At 41.8% G+C, this 23,728-nt stretch overlaps 1 protein-coding gene across 1 annotated transcript in view; it reads left to right on the top strand.

The window, feature by feature from the left end:
• RBFOX1 (RNA binding fox-1 homolog 1) overlaps positions 1-23,728 on the top strand; it is a 2,539,409-nt gene that overhangs the window by 2,390,331 nt on the left and 125,350 nt on the right. The window contains 4 exon segments of the mRNA XM_074383161.1: positions 5,720-5,863; positions 13,054-13,107; positions 21,848-21,940; positions 23,643-23,703. Of these exon segments, the coding sequence (XP_074239262.1) occupies positions 5,720-5,863; positions 13,054-13,107; positions 21,848-21,940; positions 23,643-23,703 (352 nt within the window).

Below are 23,728 nucleotides of genomic sequence, written 5' to 3'. Positions count from 1 at the left end.
CAGTCTGGTCTTTTCGTGTTTCTCTGCTTTTTATCCTAGGCACACTGGCAGGTGATTAGATGGTGCCCATCCAGATTTTGGGTGGGTCTGCCAATCCATTGACTCAGATGTTATTCTCCTTTGGCAGCACCCTCATACACACCCGGGACCAATACTTTGCAACCCAATCACGTTGACACTGAGTATTAACTATGAGAACTCCCACTGACAGATGAGAGCCTGGCAGGGATGTCATTCCCCCATCTCCTAGATCTGCTTTGAGGCCACTCATCTTGAGAACCTCATGCTACCTCAAGTGGTGGAGGACACAGTTCCTTCTGGATAACAGCTGCTTCTTTGTACTGCGTGCACCTGTTGTATGTTTGGTAGAGACGTACAAGAGGGCATGGTAACCTCCAAAAAGCATGTCCGTGTCTTAACCTCCATAGACTATGAATAAATGTGATCTTATTTAGGGGGAGAAAAGGAAGTCTTTGCAGATGTAGTTAAGGATCAAGACAAAAATCCTTCTGGATTTAGGGTGGGCTCAGTAATTACTATCTTTTTTTTTTTTTTTTGAGGTAGTTATGCTATTTGTTGCCCAAGCTGGAGTGTACTGGCAAGATCTCAGCTCACTGCAACCTCCACCTCCAGGGTTTAATCGAGTCTCCTGTCTCAGACTCCTGAATAGCTGGGATTCCAGGCACCTGCCACCACACCCGGCTAATTTTGGTATTTTTTTTTAATAGAAATGTTTTTTTTTTCCATGTTGGCCAGGCTGGTCTTGAACTCCTGACCTCAGGTGATTCTCCCGCCTTGGCCTCCCAAGTGCTGGGATTACCGTGCATGAATCACCATGCCCAGCCAACAACTAATAATCTTTTAAGGAGAAAAAGGAAGAGGGAAATTTAACTGTCACCCACGCAGAGGGAGGTAAACCTTGTATAGATGGAAGCAGAGGTTGAAAGGATGCCGCCCCAAGCCAAGGAATGCCTAGAGTCACCAAAAGCTCAAAGAGGCAAAGCATGCTTCCTCCCTAGAGCCTCTGAAGGGAGTGGCCCTCCTGGCACCTCAATTTTAGATTTCTGGGCTATGCAGCTGTGAAAGAATGAAGTTCACTGGCTTTCAGTCACCGGTTTTGTGGTCATCTTTCAGGAAACAAACACAAAGACATAAAACACAGGCTTGTTCTAAATATGTTTTCCCTGCAAGGTCCCAGAAAAAGGGAAAGAAAAAAAAATCACACTCATGGAAGTGTCAGTGATAATCCTTAACCACAGCAGGCTTTAGGCTCTGTGGTAGCTGCTCCATCATCTCCTGCGACATTTGGCCCTTACCGCAATCCTGTGAGCTTACCACCATTCGTGGTCTTTTTGTTTTTGTTTTAGAGGCAGAGTCTTTTTTTTTTTTTTTTTTTTTTCTTTTTTTTTTATTGCATTTTAGGTTTTGGGGTACATGTGATGAACATGCAAGATTGTTGCATAGGTACACACATGGCAGTGTGCTTTGCTGCCTTCCGTCCCCTCACCTGTATCTGTCATTTCTCCCCATGCTATCTCTTCCCACCTCCCCGCCCCCCGCCCCTCCCCCATTTCCCCCCAACAGACCCCAGTGTGTAGTGCTCCCCTCCCTGTGTCCATGTGTTCTCATTGTTCAACACCCGCCTATGAGCGAGAATATACGGTGTTTGATTTTCTGCTCTTGTGTCAGTTTGCTGAGAATGATGGTTTCCAGGTTCATCCATGTCCCTATAAAGGACGTGAACTCATCTTGCTCCATCGCCCAGGCTGGAAGGCAGTGGTGTGATCTTCCCTCCCTGCAGCCTGGATCTCTGGGCTCGAGCAATCTCCCAAGTCGCTGGGATGACAGGCACATGGCCATGCTCAGCTCGTTTTTAAAAAAATTGTTTAGTGGAGACAGGTCTCACTACGTTGCATGCTGGTCACAAACCATCTTCCCACCTTAGCCCCGAAAGTGCTGGGATTACAGGCATGAGCCACTGCACCTGGCCCCATTACCCTATTAACAGCCTTTGTTGGAAGAGTAAACTGAGGCTTGGAGAGGAAAAGTGACTGTCGTGAGATTAGCAAATAACAGAGATTGTTCACGTGATTCCAACATCCTGGTTCTTTGTGCTACATCTGAACATATGAAAGGCATAAAGAGGCTTAAAGACATTTCCTTTTTCTGTTTTCTTCCTCATTCAACCTCTCCTTCCTAACACTCCTCCTCTTCCCTTTCCATACGCCCACAATGATCTGAAACACTTTTGGCTTACTTTATTTTACATGCTTTAAGAATTCTTTTTTAACACACAGGTATTTCTCCATAACAATATATAGGCATTTATATGTAAGCATACACTGCAAAATGATTAATTGAGCATTGTATGTTTTTATCAAAGGGAACAACACAAAGATTTCTCCAAAGTCCTGTTTGACTAGAGATGATTAATTTTAATTTTCACATGAGCGGCGTAATGCTATTAATCATTTAATATGTTTAATCATAATCTCTGTAATTCCTAATTAGGTTTATTAAACTGAAACATCCAGCAGTTGTACACAAATCCAAATCTAGGTTTTCTTCTCAGGAAAAGGAGGAGCTCATTTCATTTTTGCATTTAAACAGGAGCGTCTAACAGGATGGGAAAAAAATGTACTAGAAGCTTGGGATTTCAGCTGCAGCATCTGCAAACTCCATGTCTGATGCAGAGTACTAAAACCCCTTACCCTCTGAAAAGTGACAGTTGCATGATTCAAGCTCATGTCTGTGTCATGGACATGGCACAAAACCTCATATTCCCACTGGAAAAAACCAGATTCTGTTCTCTCTGGGTTTCATTGTTACAATGTTGCCCTTCAACTATGGCATGAAGGTGGCAACATTGATTGTACACGTCTTCATTCGTTCGTTCATGCACTAGTAATTCATTTGGTCGGTGAGTCAGCCAACTATTAAATAGACATGTATCATTTGTGTCACAAGCTGGTCATACCAGACTCCCGCTGTGATCCTTTGGTGGCTCCTCATTGCTTTTAGGAGGAAGCTCAAACTCTTGCTTTGTACACGGGGTCGTTTATCTAGCCCCCTGACCACCTCGGAAATCTGCCCTCCTGCCTTTCCTCCGTCCATGCCTCCTCTGACCAGCGGTGCTGAAGTCCACACATACTCCACTGCATCCAGGGCATCGTTTCACATCTCTGCATATCTCTGCCCTCTCTTGGTATAGCTCAGTGCTTTCCTCCTCTTCTCTTAGACATCTCCCACCTAAAAATTTACCTCCAGAATTGGCAAGCTTTGCTGAACCTTCCACAGTGTGGTGTGATCCTGATTTAAGGTTACTCAGCCCTTTGTGATTGCCTCTTATCCCAACATTTAGCAGTCTGTATCTGCTGGGGATGGTGGCTTATGCCTGTAGTCAGGCTGCTTTGGGAGGCTGAGGCAGGAAAATCATTTGAGGCTAGGAGTTCAAGACCCCCCTGGGCAACATAGTGAGACCCTGTCTCTGCAAATGAAAATTAGCTGGATATGGTGGTGTGTGCCTGTAGTTGTAGATACTTGGAAGGCTGATGTGGGAAGATCCCTTGAGCCCAGGAGTTCCAGGCTGCAGTGAGCCATGATTGTGCCACAGCACTCCAGCCTGAGTGACAGAGCAAGACCCAACTTTAAGAAAACAACAACAAAATGAATCTATTTATGAGGATCTTTCTCCATCGCTGTCATTCACTAAAGTAGGAATTGCATGTGACCTGGAGGGCTAATTTATGTGTCCAGCACAAAGCAGCTGCTCTGTAAAGATGTGTAAACACTTTAAAAATAAGCAGATGACAGCTTTTTCTGCATGTTTCCCAAAAAAGTTTAACCCTTTTTGGTATTAAAAAAATTATCATCAGTCTAAATAATTCATTATTTTCCATTTAATGAATACATGCCAGGAACGTGGCCAAGTTAGTACACATTATTTATTTAATCACAAAGCCTTGGAAGGTGTGAACTTATTATTTTTTATTTTCCAGTTAACAAAACGTACGGTGGTACTGCTTCCTATTTAATCCAACAGTATAGACAAAATGACTATATATTGTTGTCATCATGACTTTGTACTTCGAAGTTGAAGAAATCATCTGGTAGGGCTTTTGATACCACATCAGCCTAGAAGAATGGTTAGCAGCCAACGGGATGTCTTTATTTCAAAATGCAATTCAGGCTGTGTCAGGGAGGATAATGCAAAAGAAACCTCCCAGTAAACACCATGGTTGGTGAGAAACTTGCAAATTATGCCCATGTTATCTGGGTGTTTGTTTTGTATTTCACTTTGTAAGAGTGTCTCCTTCTCTGAGTCGTTAGTATTTTACACCTGGCTGCCTGCATTGATAGTTTTATCCCAATTATGTATTTCTAGTTTGCTGACAAATAGGTCAGGATGATCCCTCACTCATAGATTTGATAGGCTTCCGCATAAGGTTTCTATCATAGTTTCAAAGCGGGTATCTGATGTGGATGGCGTTTACTGCCACCCAGAGGCGACAGGTGCTAATTGCAGAGAAAGTGTCAAACGTTCAAGGAAATGTTAGAACTCTAGAACTGTGGGTATGACAGTGGCTATGATACCAAATGTTACTGTGACTTTTCCCCTAGTTCCTGCCTACATACAGGTGTCAATGGAACACAGTGTTATACAGCCTTATTTGGAGGAGAGGGGTGATGAACCAGTGACTTAGGCTAATAATGTTACAGGGTCTAGGCAAAGAGCACAACAGACCTTTCTGCAGAGACGGAAGTGTTTGATATTTGCATTATTCGAGATGGAAGCACTCTCTACATGTGGCTCCTGAGCAAATCTGAAATGCAGCTAATGCCAACAACGTTAAATATCTTATTTAACTTACTAAATGTAAATTGTCACCTGTGGTCAACTGTAGTGGACAGCACAGGTTTGTGCAATTAGAACCGTAAAAGTCGAAGTCAGTCGGCCAGTTATTTGAACTCCAGAATGTCAACTCGTCTTTTCAAATTGTTTAATTATATTTTTTCGGCACCGCTGCCCGAACAATTATGTAGGCATATCTTAAGATTCTGAAGAGCGTCAGTTAAGAAATACACATTCTCCTACCTTTCATAATTATTACCCTCTTCCTGATGAGATTCCCACTCCCCACCTCCCAACCCCAGCACTTCCCAGTCCCCTTCCTTTGCTTTTTCTAGCCTTTAATGCTTTTCTCTGTCTTCCAACTCTCTATTTATCAGTGGATTTATTGTCTGTGTTGCCCGCATGAGAATGATGCTCCCTGAGGGAGGCGATTTTTGTCTGCTTTGCCCACTGCCCAATCCCAGATTCGTGATTAGCACTCAGTGGATGCTCAGAAAACACTTGGATGAATGAATGAATGCATGCATGACTCAGCAGTTCCTTCCCTTCTCCGATTCCTTGGTTCTGCCTTTAGGGAAGCTGAAGTACAGGTATTGATCGACTTAGGACCTATGCAACTTAACGACCGTTCGACTTTCCGACCACAATCGCTAGCCACGACTGCTCCGCGTCTGGCAGCGCAAACGTTGCCCAGCTGGGCGTAGGACAGTGCGGACCAGCTTCTGGCAGCACTACCCTCTCCACGTGCACCATTTCAACTGTACATATGGCCTACTCAACTTAGGACCAAATTGTGCACTAGCTGTACATTGGAACATAATATTTTGGTCCACTCAGAGCCTCTTCGATGTCTCCTTCTTCTTTTAGCAGACAGATGACGCAGCACCGACGGATGGCCAGCCCCAGACACAACCTTCCGAAAACACGGAAAACAAGTCTCAGCCCAAGCGGCTGCATGTCTCCAACATCCCCTTCAGGTTCCGGGATCCGGACCTCAGACAAATGTTTGGTGTAAGTACCACCTCTCTTCTCAGCACTGCTCGCTCTGGAGGTTCCAGAGACCTCCCTGTCTCATGTAAGTTTGGGGTATTTACAATACTGAGGTTAGATGTTTACATAGGGAGAAACCTCTTAGAGCCTAGTCTGTGGGTTTTTTGGGGGCTAGAATCTCTTTATGGTTTTAGCATGTATTTCTATACATAATGCTCACCATGTATGTCCTTTGCCAAGTGGTTTTCTTCTAACGAGTAACTCAAAGGCCCAAATAGAAAACAGACTCCTAGATGACCCACTGTTGAAAAAAGCCCGCTGATGGTCCCAAATTCAATGGCCCAGGACATTATACTGTAGCTAAAATACACATCAAGTCTCTTTGTTTTACTTTCTCTTGCAGTTGTCAAATTATCCAGAGGGTGACTCATGGTGTACTCCTGCATTCCCTAGTCTTTCCCAGGCACTGTGCATTTAGCTTGCAGATGCAGTGGCAGAGAACAATTCTGCATAAAGCTGAGTTTAGCAAACAAAACAAACCACCGCGACCAACACCAAATGAGCTAGCGGTTTCTAAAGTCCGTATTGGTTCCTGCAGTCTACATTCTCCTGGAGTCCGTGACAAGGATTCAGAGGTACTTACTGTGGTGCTCTATGCCACATACCACAAAGGGTGGCCTTGCCCAGGCACCATGGTGAAACACAGAGCAGGCCAGAAGTTACCACTAACTCAGGAGAAAGTAATAGCATTGGTTTTTATATAGGTCATGTTGTCCCTAATTGGTTTTTTTTTCTGGGCGATATTTTCACTGTCCACTTTGGGAGGCCCATAAGTTTGCCATTTCTTTGAGCTCCATTCCACCAATGGACAAAGCTATGCCAGGGCTTGAATGTCATTCATGTTTGCAAATGGAGCCAATTTGTCCATGATGTCCCAGCAATAATAGCAGGTGCCTGTGGGTTCAGTGAAAAGAACTACATCCGTAACATTTGACTTAGAGCAGCCCAAAGGTGGGCTGCTGAGAGACTCTTCCTCTAAGTTTATAAATGGACGTAAATGCTAGAACAGGAAGAAGACGGTGCCCAACTTGAATGCCTCGTTCTGAGCCAGGCTGGTGTCGTTCTTCGTTTAAAATGGGAGGCTCAGGTTCACTACTCAAAGGCACTGCAAGTTGGGGATTAGCTGGCACCTTTTACTTCTTATACACACATGATGCTTATCAAGTATGCATCTGACACAAAAGCAGAACAAGCATCCTAGTATTTAAGAGACTGAGCCTTGAATGCTGACATTTCCGAGGAAAAGGTCAGCTCTTGCACTTTTATCTCTCTCATTTGGTAATAACCTTGAGTTGAGCCCTCCAAACTCCTGCAGAACAGAGGTACCCTCGGGCACTTTCAGGTCAAAGATGACTTTGAAAAGTGCAGAGTATTCAAAGTGAGAGTCGAGGTTAAGTGTGTGTGAGGCAGTAAGACCAGGTTTGAATGACGGGCAGTAAGAGGAGCTATATTCTCTTTGCCATGTCAGGTTAGCAAGACGTCCTGCTATGCAGTTTGTTTTTTTCTCATCAGGTGTCACTGTGATGTTGGCTTTGAATTTGGTCACCTTAAGGACCGTCCTGACACTCTTTCATGGTGTCACTCATGGAGGCTCACCCCAAGTTCCACCCCTAAGGGTACTTCCCCCCCGCCCCCCCCTCCCCGGTCACAGAGGTATTCAAAACACTCACAGAGTATTTTGAGAAGGGATCCTAACTCTCTCCAGTCTTACAGGGGAAGGGTAGACAAGAAGGATCGAGACCTTGCCAAAAAATTACACTGCCTGTCATCAAACCTTGATCTAAACCTACTACATTCCGAGCAGTTTTTAAAAAGACAAGGTCTCACTGCTACCCAGGCTCGAGTGCAGTGGTGTGATCATGGCTCACTGAAAACGTACACACTTGAGCTCAAGTGATCCTCCTACCTCAGCCTCCCAAGTAGCTGGGACTACAGGCACAAGCCACGATGCTCGGCTAATTTTTAAGTATTTTTTAAAATAGAGATGGTGTCTCACTATGTCGTTTACGCTGGACACAAATTCCTGGTCTCAAGCACCCCTTCTGCCTTGACCTACTGCTGGGATTACAGCATGAGATGTGAGCCACTGCACCCATCCACCCCTGACTCCACTTTTTTTTTTTGGGGGGGGGAGGGACAGAGTCTTACTTTTTTGCCCAGACTGGAGTGAAGGAGCATGATCTCAGCTTATCACAACCTTTGCCTCCTGTATTTAAGCAATTCTCGTGCCTCAGCTTCCTGACAAGCTGGGACTGCAGGCGTGCACCACATGAAGTCAAGATTTTCAAACAATTGACCAGACGTCAATTTGACAAGATGATAGATACACTTAATACCTATCAGTTAAGACAATGTGCCATGCATTCAGCAGCACTAAACTTAACTTCGTTCATCACAAACAGCATCTCTGTCCATTTTTAAATGCATGCAAGATTTTTTTCCTGTAAATTTTGTCTATGAAATTACCAGGAATGTATGCATTCATGAACTCCCTTGCAATGACTCTCAAACCTCCTTAGTTTACAACTACCATACTAAAGAAATAGAATTTTATACACTAAAAATCTGTTCTTTCCTGCCAAGTATCGGTGGTCACAGAGCCATTCTGGCTACATTTAGCAGCAGGAATCACATTATGAAGCCATCTGTAAACATTCTCAAGGGCTCCCTGCAGTGGAGTATAGGGTATAGGAAGGTTTCCTCTTTCCGGTCATAGATACTGCAAGAAGCTACAGTTTAACTTCAGCTAGGTGCTTCTCACATCATCTAGACATGAGATGTCTTCTCTCCTTTTGGTGTTCGATCCTGCCTTCCTCTCCACACTTTGGCAGAGGTTACAGTGAGGACAATTAGAGACAGTCACGAAGATCTTTGTGCGTTTCCCCCGCTGTCTCTTCTTAAATCCAGGCATAGGATTTTAAAGTTGAAAGCAACACAAGACACAAAAGCCACGTCCTTTTTCAAACTGTCGAAAACTTGGCGGTGATCATCGCAACGTCTGTAAGCATTAATAATTCGACCATGCCATCTGCAGCCATTACATGCCTGATGGTTACTGCAGGTGACTCTTATTTTAATTCGTATCTTCAGCACTTCTTCATAAAGATTGAAATCTTGATTACCTTTTCCACCTCATGCTTCATATTCTTTACTTTCTACTCTTTGGAGGCATTTGTCTCCATGTTTGGTATTAAATTCTGTAGCTCGTCTTGTATGTCTTTTTTTCTTCATTTGAGATGGAACGCTCCTTGGAAAAGATGTTTTATGGTTGCAATATACAAAGCAGAAGTCACGGTCTTTTAAAAATACCAGCTGAAGTTCAAGTGAATGGATCTGTTATATGCAGTGACACTAGTCCTAGATGTTTCACTGGAAGGAATAGTAGTTTTACATCCTGCTACTTTTTCTTTCTTTCTTTCTTTCTTTTTTTTTTTTTTTTTTTTTTGAGACGGAGTTTGGCTCTTGTTACCCAGGCTGGAGTGCAATGGCGCCATCTCGGCTCGCCACAACCTCCGCCTCCTGGGTTCAGGGAATTCTCCTGCCCCAGCCTCCTGAGTAGCTGGGATTATAGGCAAGCACCACCATGCCAGCTAATTTTTTTTTTTGTATTTTAGTAGAGACGGGGTTTCACCATGTTGAGCAGGATGGTCTCGATCTCTTGACCTTGTGATCCACCCGCCTCGGCCTCCCAAAGTGCTGGGATTACAGGCCTGAGCCACAGCGCCCAGCTCCATTCTGCTACTTTTTCCTTGAGCTGTGTCTACACCTTAGGTATCATGCATGAGCACGCATTTTCTTTACAAATAAATATTTGATGATCCCAAGAGAGGAACATATGGATTTCTACCAAATTAATTGCAATATTAAGAATGTATAACTTAACATTTAAAATTTAAACATTCTGGGTTTTAAGTGAGAGAAGTGGGCTGTGATATATCCAGACCTCTGCTACAACAGATGGGTGGATCTTCTGGATGCCATCACTGGATTGTCAGAAACAGTCGCTTAATGAGTACAGTTCTCAAATTTACACAACTTTCTTGATTTCACAGCCTTACTCTAGGGATCAAAATACAGACCCCTCTTGGATGGGCACGGTGGTAGCTCATATCTGTAATCCCAGCACTTTGGGAGGCCAAGGTGGGAGGATTGCTTTACTTCGAGAGTTTGAGACCAGCCTGGGCCACATAGGGAGACCCTGTTTCTATTGTTTAAACAATAATGTCAAAACACACAACAAAACTAAATAGGGCCCCAGGAAAGTGGTCCACTGAAGCCTCTCTTTAGTATCACGGAAAAACAGATCACATGACTTTCAGCACATGCAAAGGAAAATTTCAAAATCACTTTTTTTTTTTTTTAGTCATGAGACGGGCTTGCCTGTACTTACAATGTTAATGCAAAGTTACATCTAACACGATGCTATGAGGAGTGAAGCCATTTTGGGGAGACACAACAGGGTTCCCTCTACTTCTGCATTCTGAACATGAAGCTGACACTAAGAAAAACTGGGATGATGCCTTTCCTGGGTATTGAGACACCTTTGTGTGGATGAGAGGTGTTGTTGAATGCAGCTGAACATTGCTGTTGAGCAAACAAATGCTAGTTATGTCTGCAAATGAGTCGTGTCTATTTAAGTTGAAAATGTGCCAGCTGTGTTTACATCATTAGTAGCAAACTTCCCAATTAAACTGTTGATACTATAAATATAGTACAAAACTGTCTTGGAAATGGGGCTGACATCAGCATTCTTCTTCAGGCTTGTTTCACCGGCTTTGCCAACCGTCAACCTCACAGCGAGTGCCAGAGAAGCAAACTTTGATACTGTTTCAGGGCATCTGATGTCATTGTTTCATTTAGGGAAAGACACATGTTAAGACTCCCGTTTGATTGGTTCTGTCTCCATCAGATCCTATTTTGAAAGAAAGGTTTTTTGGGTTGACTGCCTAGAGAAGGTTCTGTAGACGACAGTTGCATCGTGATTTTGGAAGAAGTCCTCGTCAAGCTTCTCTTTCTGCAAATATATGTGCTTCTAGGCTCTTAGGCCTGAAATAAATATGATGGTGTCTGTGTAGACTGAATATTCTAGGGTGATTGTGTCAAAATTACTGCTTGGGGGAGTTCACAACACTGGAGGTTTCTTTACTATGAAATTCAGTTCACATTTGAACGGCAAATCCGTCATTTCCCCAATCTGAAAGTTTTCTTCTATTTTCAGTGATTTTTTTTTTTCCTCTGCCTAAAACTAGGGCACTGAAAATGCTCTGGAAAGGAATATTCTCTTGACCAAAAGATCCGAGTCCACAGATTGCAGGATGAGTTCGCTGCATATTTTCTGGTGTTTCCATGCCGCGTGCTGGCAATGTCGCCCCTTTCCACGTTCTCTTCGGAGTCTTTTCTCCTTGGTTTCTTCCTATTCGTATGCCTCTTTGAGCAAAAGTACTAGTCGTTTTTTACTTCACAACCAGAAAAAATGCACGTCTGTAGTTCCCCTAGCTGGGCAGGGGGATCCTGAGGAATGGGAACATTTCTATGGCACAGAGTGACACCCTTTGGGTTACTTTTTCCCATAATCAGAACTATTTTTATTTCAAGATTGAGCTGCCTGTATTCAAGTGGCATACACATTTTTTTTCCTGCTATTCTAGGGAGTGTAGCTTTCTTTGTACGTTCCAGGGGATAGCATCTGTGTGTACAAAATAATTTGCTTCTGGAATGTGAGTGGGACCCTCTTGACATTCAGTGTCTGCATCTCTGGATACTCTGTGACTGAAACGCATTGGGCAGGCAAGCCTCCCCTGCTTTTCTTGTGGTCTTAGTGTTTATTTCTTGCTCATCCTGCCCTTCACCCCAGTCACACTCTGTTCTCTGCTACACCGAAGCATGCTTACTGCTCTCCACTCAGGGGAGAGACGGAAATACGGAACCTCCAAGGGTCATAAAGGATGCAATTAAAATACAGAATGCAAAAGTAAATGGAATGATAGGAAAGCTCCAAACCAAAGAGGATGGAAAGATTTATGTTGCCCTGTTTAATCACTCGAAGGGCATCTGCTCTCATTCTGCATGGAGGTAGAATTCCCATTTTGTTTTTCCCTGGGCCACGGTACATGATTTTACATCACCGTCGCTCACCTGCTTGTATGCAGGGTAGGCTGTTACACTCAAGAAATGCCCACACTCCTTCACATGATCTCAGAAAACGGCAAACATTGCAAGGTTGGAGGAAAGGATTGCAGGTGATCCGAGACCCCTAGTTTCAGAGCCCATGCTCCCCATTTTGAAATGTGAATCAACAACTGCTTGATGTGCATTTCTCACTTGGACCCCCAGATTTCACAAGTTTAAAAATATGTAAGACACAATCATTGAATTTGATGTTCAGATAAACAACTATTTTATTAAGTATAAGTATGTCCCAAATATTGTGTGTGACATATCCTGAAAAATCTGAAATTTAAATGTAACTGGCTGTCTGCATTTTATTTGTCTATAATTTATTTATAATCTGAGTCTTTGTTTCTGGACTTTTGATAGAGCCTATTCATGCTAGTTGTCTAAAATCTGTTTAACAATATGGAGAATTATCTTGAGAGAATTTCAGCCCAAGCACTGATCACAACTGCTGATACTGTGATTATGATGAGTACCTCGTAGTGGAGTTTGTGATTGTGTTTGTATTTCCTTTCTCATATGTTTGAGCTGCTCCTATATTTTTTTGTGAGCTAGGGGCCAGTCACCTAAAATTCCTGTGGGACACTCATTATCAAAATCACACTTCATCAAGGGTGCTTCTCCTAGTGTTTAGTGGGTAGATCAGAAGGCTCATTGTATATACATACTAGCCACTTTTCACGTTTGCTGCATCAGTGCCTGGGAAAGCAGTCATGCACACAGAAAAAAAAAAAAAAAGAATTAACGTCTCGATGAATATTTTCTATCGAATCCCTGCTGGTGTCTTTCATAAGGAGATACTATGTGTGGTCGTATTTTTCTCTCGTTTCAAGCACATTACTTAACCATAAACCATAAAATGTGTATCCTTGATATCCAAAGAGGGGGAAAAAATTGACATGGGAAACAATTACCAGTGTACATAGTAACTCCTGCATTTCTCTTCTTGCTTATAAGATATTTCTGTTTCTTTGCAGCAATTTGGTAAAATCTTAGATGTTGAAATTATTTTTAATGAGCGAGGCTCAAAGGTAAGCAACTTAATTCACTTTAGAATTGTTGAGTTTGTCTTTAAATGTTTGTTACGAATAACGGGAAACAACTGCACTGTCTTAATCAGCTCATTGTGAAAATACGCTTCAGTGGGAAATCCTTTAGAGACCACCTTCTGCTTCCAAAATGGTGGTAAAGACGTCGGGTTCAGTTTAATATATATAAGGGGATAATTTTAAATTGCTGTTTTTTGAGATATATATATATATATATATTTATTTATTTATTTATTTATCAAGTTTCCAGAGGAAAATTATCCATGCTTAAAAAAATAATGATGTTGCTACATTTTTGTTTTTCAGTGATAATTATGTTCTTTATATTAAAAAGTGAGTTGATAGTCTCATGAGCAGGTAAATATGTGATTATTCTGTATTAATAAAGTGCAGTTATTTTCCTGGGTTTTAGGGGAGAAAAATCTCATATACACCAACCTTTTGAATATGATTTTATTCATTAGTATGTTTACCAATCCACATTTCGCAATTTGCCATTGCTGTGAGTTTGTTTTTTTTCAGGGAAACTTATTTTTAAATAGATTCCCTAGTGCTAATAAAAGTCAGGGGCTCTATGGAAAGGCTGAGGTTCAGGGGAGGTTCTTTTTCAAAACAGAAATATGGGGCAGGTATACAGCTCTAACCTGTAATTCCAGCAGTTTGAGAGGCTAAGGTGGGTGGATCACTTGAGGTCAGGGGTTCTAGACCAGCCTGGCCAACACGGTAAAACCTCATCTCTACTGAAAATACAAAACTTAGCAGGGTATGGTAGCATGCGCCTGTAATTCCAGCTACTTGGGAGGCTGAGGCAGTAGAATCACTTGAACCCAGGAGGTGTTGATCGCAGTAAGCCAAGATTGCATCACTGTGCCCCAGCCTGTGTGACACAGCAAGATCCTGTCTCAAAAACAAACAAACAAACAAAAGAAAGAAATATGCTGGGAAAAGAAAGAAACACAAACTACTAAAGCCTGCTCCATGTCAGTGATTCACCAAGGGTGGTCCCAGACTAGGAAGGTCAGCACCACCTAGGAACTGATGAGAAATGCAAGTTTTCAGGCTCCGGCCCTGACCTGTTGAATTCGAAACTGTCAAGCTGGGGCTCAGCAATCTGTGTTGTAACCAGATTTCCAGGCCTGTCCTTAAAACAATCAATGCTGTGTCTTTCCTTTTAGACCAATTCCAAACCTCCCCCGTGAATGTAACACGCCCTGCTGCTTACTAGTGTTTGGCTTTTGTTGCTGCTGCTGTTCAGCTGTCTTCTTTCTACCTACATGCACACAACACTCAGGAACCCCATGAAAATCCCCATGGAGGAAAACAACACAGGAGGCTTATCAGCAGACACAGGGGGGTAACAGGGAGAGATGATGGAGAAGAACAGAGATGCGGATCTTGGTAACCAGAAAGTGAATGCTTTCCGTAGCTCTGTCGGGTCTCCTGGCTGCCACTCCCAAGGCTGTCAGGAATTTTTAGTTCCGTTCTCATAGCATCCTCAGACTGTGAATGCAAATGTTGAGAGATACTGGTTTCGGCCCCTTGACTCTCCTTACACAGGCAATTTGGGGCAAGTCAGCATCATGGACGGTCACTAAGCGGGATTGATTTTATTTGAAGTGTTGCAGGCCACAGTGCCAGCTCTTTGGGGTATATATAACCCCCTTCCCCCATGAAGCAAACCTTTGATTTTTTTTTTTTTTTTTTTTTTTTTTTTTATTCCTTGGACAGGCTTCCTCCCTCCTAAGTAGATTTAGTACTAATTAACTAGGACGATGTTGATCACATCAAGGACAGAAAATCCCAGTATTCCCTCCTCCATGGCCAAAGTGATATTGTCATCTGTCAGATGAGTGAAAACAGAAGCAAAAAAGAATCCATTACACTGTGTGATTCTACTCATCGAGGGACCTTGTCACTTTTCCATAGCTTCAGATATTTTACGATCATTCTCCAAGTTATCTCTTTTCCGGCTTCTTGTATGAAAATTATTACAGGGACTATTTCTATACCTGCAAAGCATAGTGCATTTAGAGAAAAAAAAGTACCCAGCCTAATCCTGTTCACTTGGGCCTTCTGTATTGTTGGCAAAATTGTAGATGACCCGAATGTTGACCAACTTTGTTCTAAGTCTGTCTGGAACAGCACTGCCTTCAAAGATGTGGGTTTTTTTTTTTTTTTTTTTTTTTTGTAAATCTATGTTTAATTTATGTTTTGTTTTGTAACTTTTGCCAGTTGAAGAAAGCTATTTAATTCCTTCTGAGAGCTGTTTTGGGACATTAGAAGAATATCGTTCGCTATTTTGAAAGTACAATGGCGATGCTATTTTTAAGACATCTTCCGTCATTCCCATGATTAGCCTGTCTCTGGGGGCTTCAGGAAAAAGACCATTTAAATTGCTGCATCCAGAGCCTGACTTTGTGAAGCTGCCTTTTTTTGATCTTTATTCTTCTGGTTTAGGAGACATCCAAAATAGCCTCACTCGGTGGGTAGGCTCGCTCTCAAAGAGCTCATCTTGCAGGTGTTGGAGCTGACTGTTTCGGTTCTGCCGGAATGGCGCTGAGACAGTCCAGTTGGGAACCGCTCAATGGGAGCAGCAGCTCACACAGGGATGTTTTTCATTCTTGACATTATCCTTTATGGGAAAGGGCCTTATTTAGGGGAACATTTTCATTGTAATGGTTCAGAAACCTGAACCATTTCTATGACCTCATTTTCATCATTTGGTGCTGGACAGCCAGCCAGGAAATTAGTGGGTCCTGAAGAGCCAGGAATTCACCTTCTTGCCTTTCATTCTCCAGCAGTCATTCAGGCAGGCCACTCTACGCTGAGTGGTGATGGCTGTGTGTGTTGTCTGTGTATGTCTGAGTGTGTATGCAGACATATATACCTTATACATACTTGAGGTATGTATATACCTTATACATACCTTATACATACGTGGTGTCTCATACCTGACATTCCAGCACTTTCAGAAGCTGAGGTAGGAGTATTACCTGAAGCCAGGAGTTCAAGACCACCCTGGACAACATAGTGAGACCCCCCCCATCTTCATAAAATAATAATTAAAAATTAGCTGGGCATGGTAATACACACCTTTAGTCCCAGCTAATTGGGAGGCTGAGGCAGGAGGATTGCTTGATCCCAGGAAGTCAAGGCTTTAGTGAGCTGTGATCCCACCACTGCACTCCAGGTTGGGTGATTGATAGAGTGAGACCTTCTCTCAATAACCAACCAAAACTATAAATGCACAGGCAGTATCTATATTATTTTGGAAATGTATCACATAAGTATTTAATGTATGAATAGCAAGGCAGACACACTACATTTTAAAGAGGTATGTCAGAAAGAGTTAGTAAGCATTTAAGGGCGAATGATCCTATATTTTTCCTTTTTAGGAGGTGTACCCAACCATCTCATTTACCTCTGATATAGTTTATTTGGGGGCCATAGACAGATATAGCTACTCCCTAAGTATATACTTAAGAAATCTGGCTAGGTGTGGTGGCTCATACCTATAATCCCACCACTTGGGAGGCCAAGGCAGGCAGATCACAAGTTCAGGAGATTGAGACCATCCTTGCAAACCTGGTAAAACCCCATCTCTACTAAAATATAAAAAAATAGCAGGGCATGGTGGCATGCCTCTGTAGTCCCAGCTACTCAAGAGGCTGAGGCAGTGGAATTGCTTGAACCCAGAAGGTGGAGATTGCAGTGAGCCAAGATTGTGCCATTGCACTCCAGCCTGGTGACAGAGCAAGACTCCATCTAGAAAAGAAAAGAAAAAAAGAAATCTACAGTTTAATCTTGGATTCAGTAGATGTAAGGAGTTGTTGCTTTTCATGAGGGCTAACCATGAGGAAGAGAGAAGTACTTCGTGTCCTCCTGAGCTTTCCTGAGTAGCAGGGGAGATGGATTAGGATGATGGGTGACTGCAGCACCCTGTGCTGTTCTCCGGTGATGTGAGAGGTTGCTCAGAGTCCAGACAGGGAGACTGATACCGTGAGAAGGTGAGAAGGCTTCTGGAAAGAAGGAACATTTAGGCTAAGAAAGAGAGATGACTAAGAATTTCCCAGGAAGGGAAAAGAGGGATGTCTTCCAGACAGAAGGAGTTGCATGTGCAAAGGTCCCTGGAATAAAATTAAGATGAGACGCTCAGAGTCCCCCTGGAAAAGGAATCTTCAGATGCTCATCAACAGCTTCCCTCTTCTAAATATGAGTTCTCTGCACAAGAAACTAGAGGACTGGATTTTTCATATAAGATGAAAAATCAGTACATTCATCCAGCCAGGGTGCTTTAATTAAGCCTTTATTTAAGATATAAAATGGTAGGCTGGGCACAGTGGCTCACACCTGTAATCCCAGCACTTTGGGAGGCTGAGGCGGGAAGATCCTGAGGTGAAGACATGGAGACCATCCTGGCCAACATGGTGAAACCCCGTCTCTGCTAAAAATACAACAATCAGCTGGGCGTGGTGCCACGTCTCTGTAGTCCCAGCTACTCAGGAGGCTGAGGCAGGAGAATCACTTGAACCCAGAGACGGAGGTTGCAGTGAGCCTAGATTGTGCTGCTATGCTCCAGCCTGGCAACAGAGCGAGACTCATCTCAAAAAAAAAAAAAAAATAGAAGATAAAATGTTGTATTTGCATGAATGCAAAAAAGGAAACGATCACCTAAAAATACAAAAAAAAAAACAAAAAAAAAGAACAGTAGGATACAGGAGGATCAGAACGTATGATTTACAAAAATATTTTAAAGGAAGCAAGTCATGCCAGTCTGGCAATCCCCTTAAGATTCCCATTATCTGCCCTACTCATTGTCCCTGCTTATGACAGGGGACAGGCCACAGGTTTCTTCTCTTTAGTAGCATTGAAGGTAAACTCTGGGAAGGTGTGTCTCTGACGCCCCTATCTGTACCCTTTTTCTTGCTGTCTGGATTTTTTAAGCAGTTACACATCAGCATCACATCCAGCCCTGTGCTCAGCAAGCCAAGCTCGGAATGTGCTTGTTTTGTTCTGCTTTTTAAGGCAGAGATAAAAATATTCATCATCTTTTTAAAAACTGCAAATTGCTGTTTTCTTGAGTTAGAATTCTGACCATGAGGCGGGTCAGAAGAAACAACCTGCTCTCAGTGTTACCTGGCACCTTGCACTTCGTAGCAAAGGTTCCTCACTCATGGTGAGGACCCAGTGAAGTCTCTCTGGTTCTGTTGCAACACCCAGGTGAGAATTTTGATAGCCTGATGACCCAGAGAGACCATGCCACTCTCTTATCTCAGTGGGAGGTAGAATTGTCCAAAGGAGCAGGTAGGAAAGTCTGTGTGGCATTTCGAGGACTGTTTCTGGAGCAAGCTCTTTCTGGACCCAACGTTGTCAAATCTCAACTAAGCATCTCTCAACTTGAGTATGGAGCAGCTGACAAGAAAAGAGAGAAGTTTAGCAGAATATAATAACAATAAGAATAATAATAAAAAAGAATCAATATATTCTCTTCACTTAAACAGTGAGACCTTGATGCGAACAGATTAGGCTATTTCCTTTTTAGTGTGTGCCCCTTCCTTGGTATTCAGAATCTATTTCTCTCTCTACCTTTTTCTCTCCTACATGTGCATAATGCTGATTTCAGGGCAGTAGGTTTTGCCTTGGGTTCAGACATGAAGCATGAAAGCAAGATTCTCGAGGCTAATGTTGGACAGGTGGGTGAGCGTTCAGTGTCACCTGGCTATGTTCTTCCTGATGCTGTGCTAACAGTGACTGCTAGTTCCCACAGGCAGAAATGATGCCAGCTAGCCCTCCAGCTGTGCACTGGGTCTATGACTTTTCCTTCCTTGCCTAGTGACAGACTGTAAATCCACAGTGCTAGTTTCTGTAGTTCCTTTTGGAACATGTGGCATGGCTATGGTTGCTAAGAAGTCAGGCATATCAGGGAGGAAGAGAATGTTGCCAAGAAGCCTGGGACATGTGATTTTGGCATTACCTCTACCTGTAACCAAGTCAGATATCCTTCTCAAAAACCTATAGAAATCAGCAATATAAAATTCTACCTACTACAAAGAATAAAAATCTTCTCTTTTTGAGACAAGGGAGACAGGGTCTCACCCAGGCTGGAATACAGGGGTGAAATCACAGCTCACTGCAGCCTCAGCCTCCTGGGCTCAAGCAATGAATGCTCCCACCTCAGCCTCCCAAATAGCTAAGACAACAGGTACAGGCCATCACACCTGGCTAAGTTTTTTAGTTTTTGTTTTAGATTTTGAGACAGGGTCTTGCTCTGTCATCCAGGCTGGAGTGCAGGGGTGCGATCACGGCTCACTGCTGCTTCAATCTCCTGGGCTCAAGCTGGGATCAAAGGGGCATACCATTACACCCAGCTAAATTTTCTTGGTAGAGATGAGGTTTTGCCATGTTACTGAGCCTGGACTTGAACTCCTGGACTCAAGTAATTCTCCTGCCTTGGCCTTTCAACGTGCTTGAATTACAGGTGTGAGCCACCATCTCTGGCCCGAAACCTTCCTTTGGTGGTTTCGATCACACGTAGTGAAATGAGAGGTCATGGAAATTAAATCGCTGGGCCACACATTTTAAGCTCTGTAAGCAAACAGATTTCTGGAGTCCATTCTGGGATTCTAATCCGGTGGATACAAAGCAAGCCTCGGGAATCTGAACGTTTAATGTGCTCCCAAGTTCCTTCTGATGTGCAGCTAAGTTTGAGATATACTGGCCAAGAGTTGGAACTGTCAAATACAGTGAAATCCCCCTAAATTCTTTTTTCCCTTTGAAGAACAATCATTTCCAAGCTATTTAGTTAGCAAGCGTATTTGCAAACCCAATGTGGGCATCCTAGAAGACTAGGCAAGACCCTTCTGTTATGGATCAAATGATGCTAAATTAATCAGGTGATTCAGGCTTATCCCACTCTCAGATCCTCACTATGGGAAAGATTATGGAAGGTAATTTGGTTCAATCGGCCAAAGAAAAGCAAAGTATTTTTTCTCAATACAGTTCAACCTTGAACAACATGGATTTGAACTGTGAAGGTCCAATTATATGTGAATTTTTTTTCAACCAAAGGCAGTATTCCCAGGATGTGCCACCTTTTTATACAGAGAGCCGATTTTCCGCTATACTCAAGTTCCACGGGATGACTACAGGACCTGGATGTGCGAGGATTTGGGTATCTGGGGCACAGGGGTCTTGTAACTAATCCGTAGTGGATATTGACATACGGCTGTCTATGGAATCCCAACAACGATCATGTACCCTAACTTGAATATATCCACATCTCCATCCTCTGCTGCTGATGAGCCTATTCTGACTGTTGAAACTTTCTCTTAGCCAGCCCATTGGACAATTCCTCTTTAGCCTTAAATTTGGACGTCATTATAGAGATCTAATGTAGGATTAGGAGTTAGAGCTGGTGATTGTAACTACCATGCCTTTGTAATTATTGTGCATTTCTTTGGTGAAACTGAGTATTATAATGTCCCAACTAAGCCTGGAGCCAACAAGGATTATTCGATGCTAAGAGGAGCCCCAAAATACTCCATCATTGCACCCACTTTGCAGTGAGAGATCAGAAAGAGCTGGGCAAATTTACGTGGAAATTGTTCGAAAGGTTGGTGTATATTTCTGAACAAGATGTACAAATATTTTTAGGGGCTTTAAAAATAATGTGTCATTTTCTGTGCTCTTAGGAACAATGTCAGTGAAGACAAAATATGGATTTTGACAATATGCAGTTTAGTGGGGTTATTTGAGGCTGAACTGTTAAGAGCCAAATGTACCTGTGGTGAATTAAAGGGTATATTTGTTATCTATCAGTCAAAGAGGAAGTGGCCAGAATGTTATTACAAATTACATTGTATTAGCAACGTTCCTTTGCTACCTGTTGATATGAAAAATAAATACTGACCTAATGCTAGAACTTTTCAATGTGGGTACACCTTTCCCTTTCTGGTTAATGAAGTCATATGGAAGGTTGTCAAATCCAAAAGCATGTATGCAATTTGAAGAGCGGGAAAGTATGAACACAAACATTGAATTGTTTGTATTTTGAATCAACTGAAGTTTATTTCTATTCATTTCATGTGACTTTTTTGTTTATTAGACCAGAGAGCTTAAGATTTATTACCGAAAAAAGGTCTTTCCTTTTTTTAGGCTTTTAACTTTTGTTTTTGAGAAGTAAAGGCTGTAGAATTGACAAATTTGAATAACCCTAAAACTGCATGAAGAAGCGATGTTCTTAAAACCACACAGCATGACTCTGTAGGCAATGTTAGAGGATTTTGGCATTCATTGTTGAATTTCGTGCACACGTTTTTATTTTATTTTATTTTTAATTTGCATGTCAGAAAAGCGGTTCCCTTTTCTTTTCCTCGTTATTTCATTTTATTCTCTGTGAAGACACCGTACATTTATTTTGATCTCATTTTCTTTTCGTTAGATTTATTTTCTTCCGTAGTGACATTTAGAAAGGTATTTTTGGTATCCTTCTTTGAATTCTTCAGGGGTTACAGCTAACTGGGGACAGAAAAAAAAAAAATCTTGTTCACATTTGTCGCTTAATGATTGCACATCTCAGGACTCTTATAATTTCTCTAATTTGCATGTTACAGAACTGAAGCCAGGACAAGAAATAGAGATTAAAGCGAGAGAACGTTTCCAAGTGGTCGTTGACTGAAATAATAATCTGCATGTTGTTTTCCCTTCTCCCTCCTGCATGCAGGGATTTGGTTTCGTAACTTTCGAAAATAGTGCCGATGCCGACAGGGCGAGGGAGAAATTACACGGCACCGTGGTAGAGGGCCGTAAAATCGAGGTGCATGTTCAAAATATTTTCCTTTTCCTCTTTTTTATAAATGTCTGCTTCACGCTCATTCGTTGTTCCAGATGCATCACTGGCGTCTTGTATGTGACCCTATTTCCCCCTCATCGTTTATATATATATATATTTATATATAAAAAGGAAAACTGGCCTTACTTTTTTTTTTTAAATTTTACTTTATTATGTTATCTTATTACTGCTGAAAGGTGGATGGCAAACGTGAGACAAAAGAAAGGTTAATTGTAAAAGGGTTTTTTTTTTTTTCCTTTTTGTTAATTTCCATGTTTTATAATCAATGGGTGCAGTAGGTTCCAAAGAATAGACAGGGTTGCAATCCAAACAAAATACAGAATAGTTTCTTTTTCTTTTTCTTTCCACTTCAGGGTTGAAGAGGGATCCACAGTGGTTTGCAAATTAAACCAAATTGGGAAAACAAAAAGATTAAAAAAAAAAAAAAAAAAAAGAGAGGTTTTTACTAAATGTCTTTTTTTTTTTTTTTTTTTTTTAAAGAAGCCAGTTTGAATTTCTGTATTCTTTTGATAACAAGTGAATAATCAAACAGGATTTCCTGTTCAGTATCTGGCCTCTGTCCATGGAAAGCGTAAATGCCAAAATGCTGACACTCGGAGTCTGCTATTTGTACCACTGGGATCTCCCGCAACATAGCCAAAGGGTCATATTTGTTAAAACTTTTTTTTTTTTAATACCAGTTAAAAATGCTTTAGTCTTTGGAGTAAGATGTTGCATATTTTGCCTTTCATTTTCCCCTTCGACGATAACGCTTAGGCCCCTCACCAAACTCTCAGTAACCATGGTAACTGTATACAAACTCATGCTGGCGATGGCGGTGAATGGTAAGTGGTGAAGTCCATCTGCCGTTTCACGTACTTAGTGCTGATATATCTATATACATATATATATACCACGTGAATTTTTTTGACTTGTTGTATTAAGTTTTCTTGATGCTCTATTTTTTTGGATATTGGTACGCCTGTAATTGAGTGTACGTTCTAAGCTAGCCTGGGAGGCACTGACTGGATTGAGTTATGACCGGTGCACATCTTACTCAGATTGTTAATTCCATATTGTGTTAAACAATGCACCCTTCTCTTTTATCCTTTTGTTAGCTGTGACTTTAAAGCTTGAATGATCTCGTTAATTCTTGCAATGTAAAAGGCTCTTGTTCCAAGTGTTGAATGCTAGATGTTGCTTTCCTGATGGTTCTTTTCCTCCTGAAGTGTTGCACACGGCTAAGACTTGTTTGTCCCTTTTTCTGACATTTATGTTCCCTTGTACTTTGTCTCTTCCCTCTTCTCCACTGCATGCTCCTTCATATGAACTTTATTTTATGTTTAAAAAATATTTATCGTTTCTGTGTTACCATGGAGTACACGCATGCTTTTAAATCTTCAATTGTGCAGTATCTTTTAATTTGCTTTTACTGTCTCTTTATTAAACTCTTAATGATATGACATTGCTTTATTGAAATGATTTGTAAGTTAAATGGTTATGAAGTAAATGTAATTTTAAAAATGTATGATTTTGTTATGCACCTACTGCCTTCTATAAATTAAAATGCATTTTAGTTTTTAGTTTTCTTTTTTTAATAAGTAAATCACGGTCATAATGCATGCAACTAATTGAATCGGGAGCTGGCCTTAGAATATGTGCTTATTTGAGTTTTCTATGTACATAGGTAAATAATGCCACAGCACGTGTAATGACAAATAAAAAGACCGTCAACCCTTATACGAATGGTAAGTACACATCGGCCTTTTGCAA

This window comes from Saimiri boliviensis, chromosome 12, assembly GCF_048565385.1.
Source record: "Saimiri boliviensis isolate mSaiBol1 chromosome 12, mSaiBol1.pri, whole genome shotgun sequence".
Taxonomy (NCBI): Eukaryota; Metazoa; Chordata; class Mammalia; order Primates; family Cebidae; genus Saimiri; species Saimiri boliviensis.
Note: the sequence above shows the minus strand (reverse complement) of the source record. Positions and strands in the feature narration are given on the sequence as shown.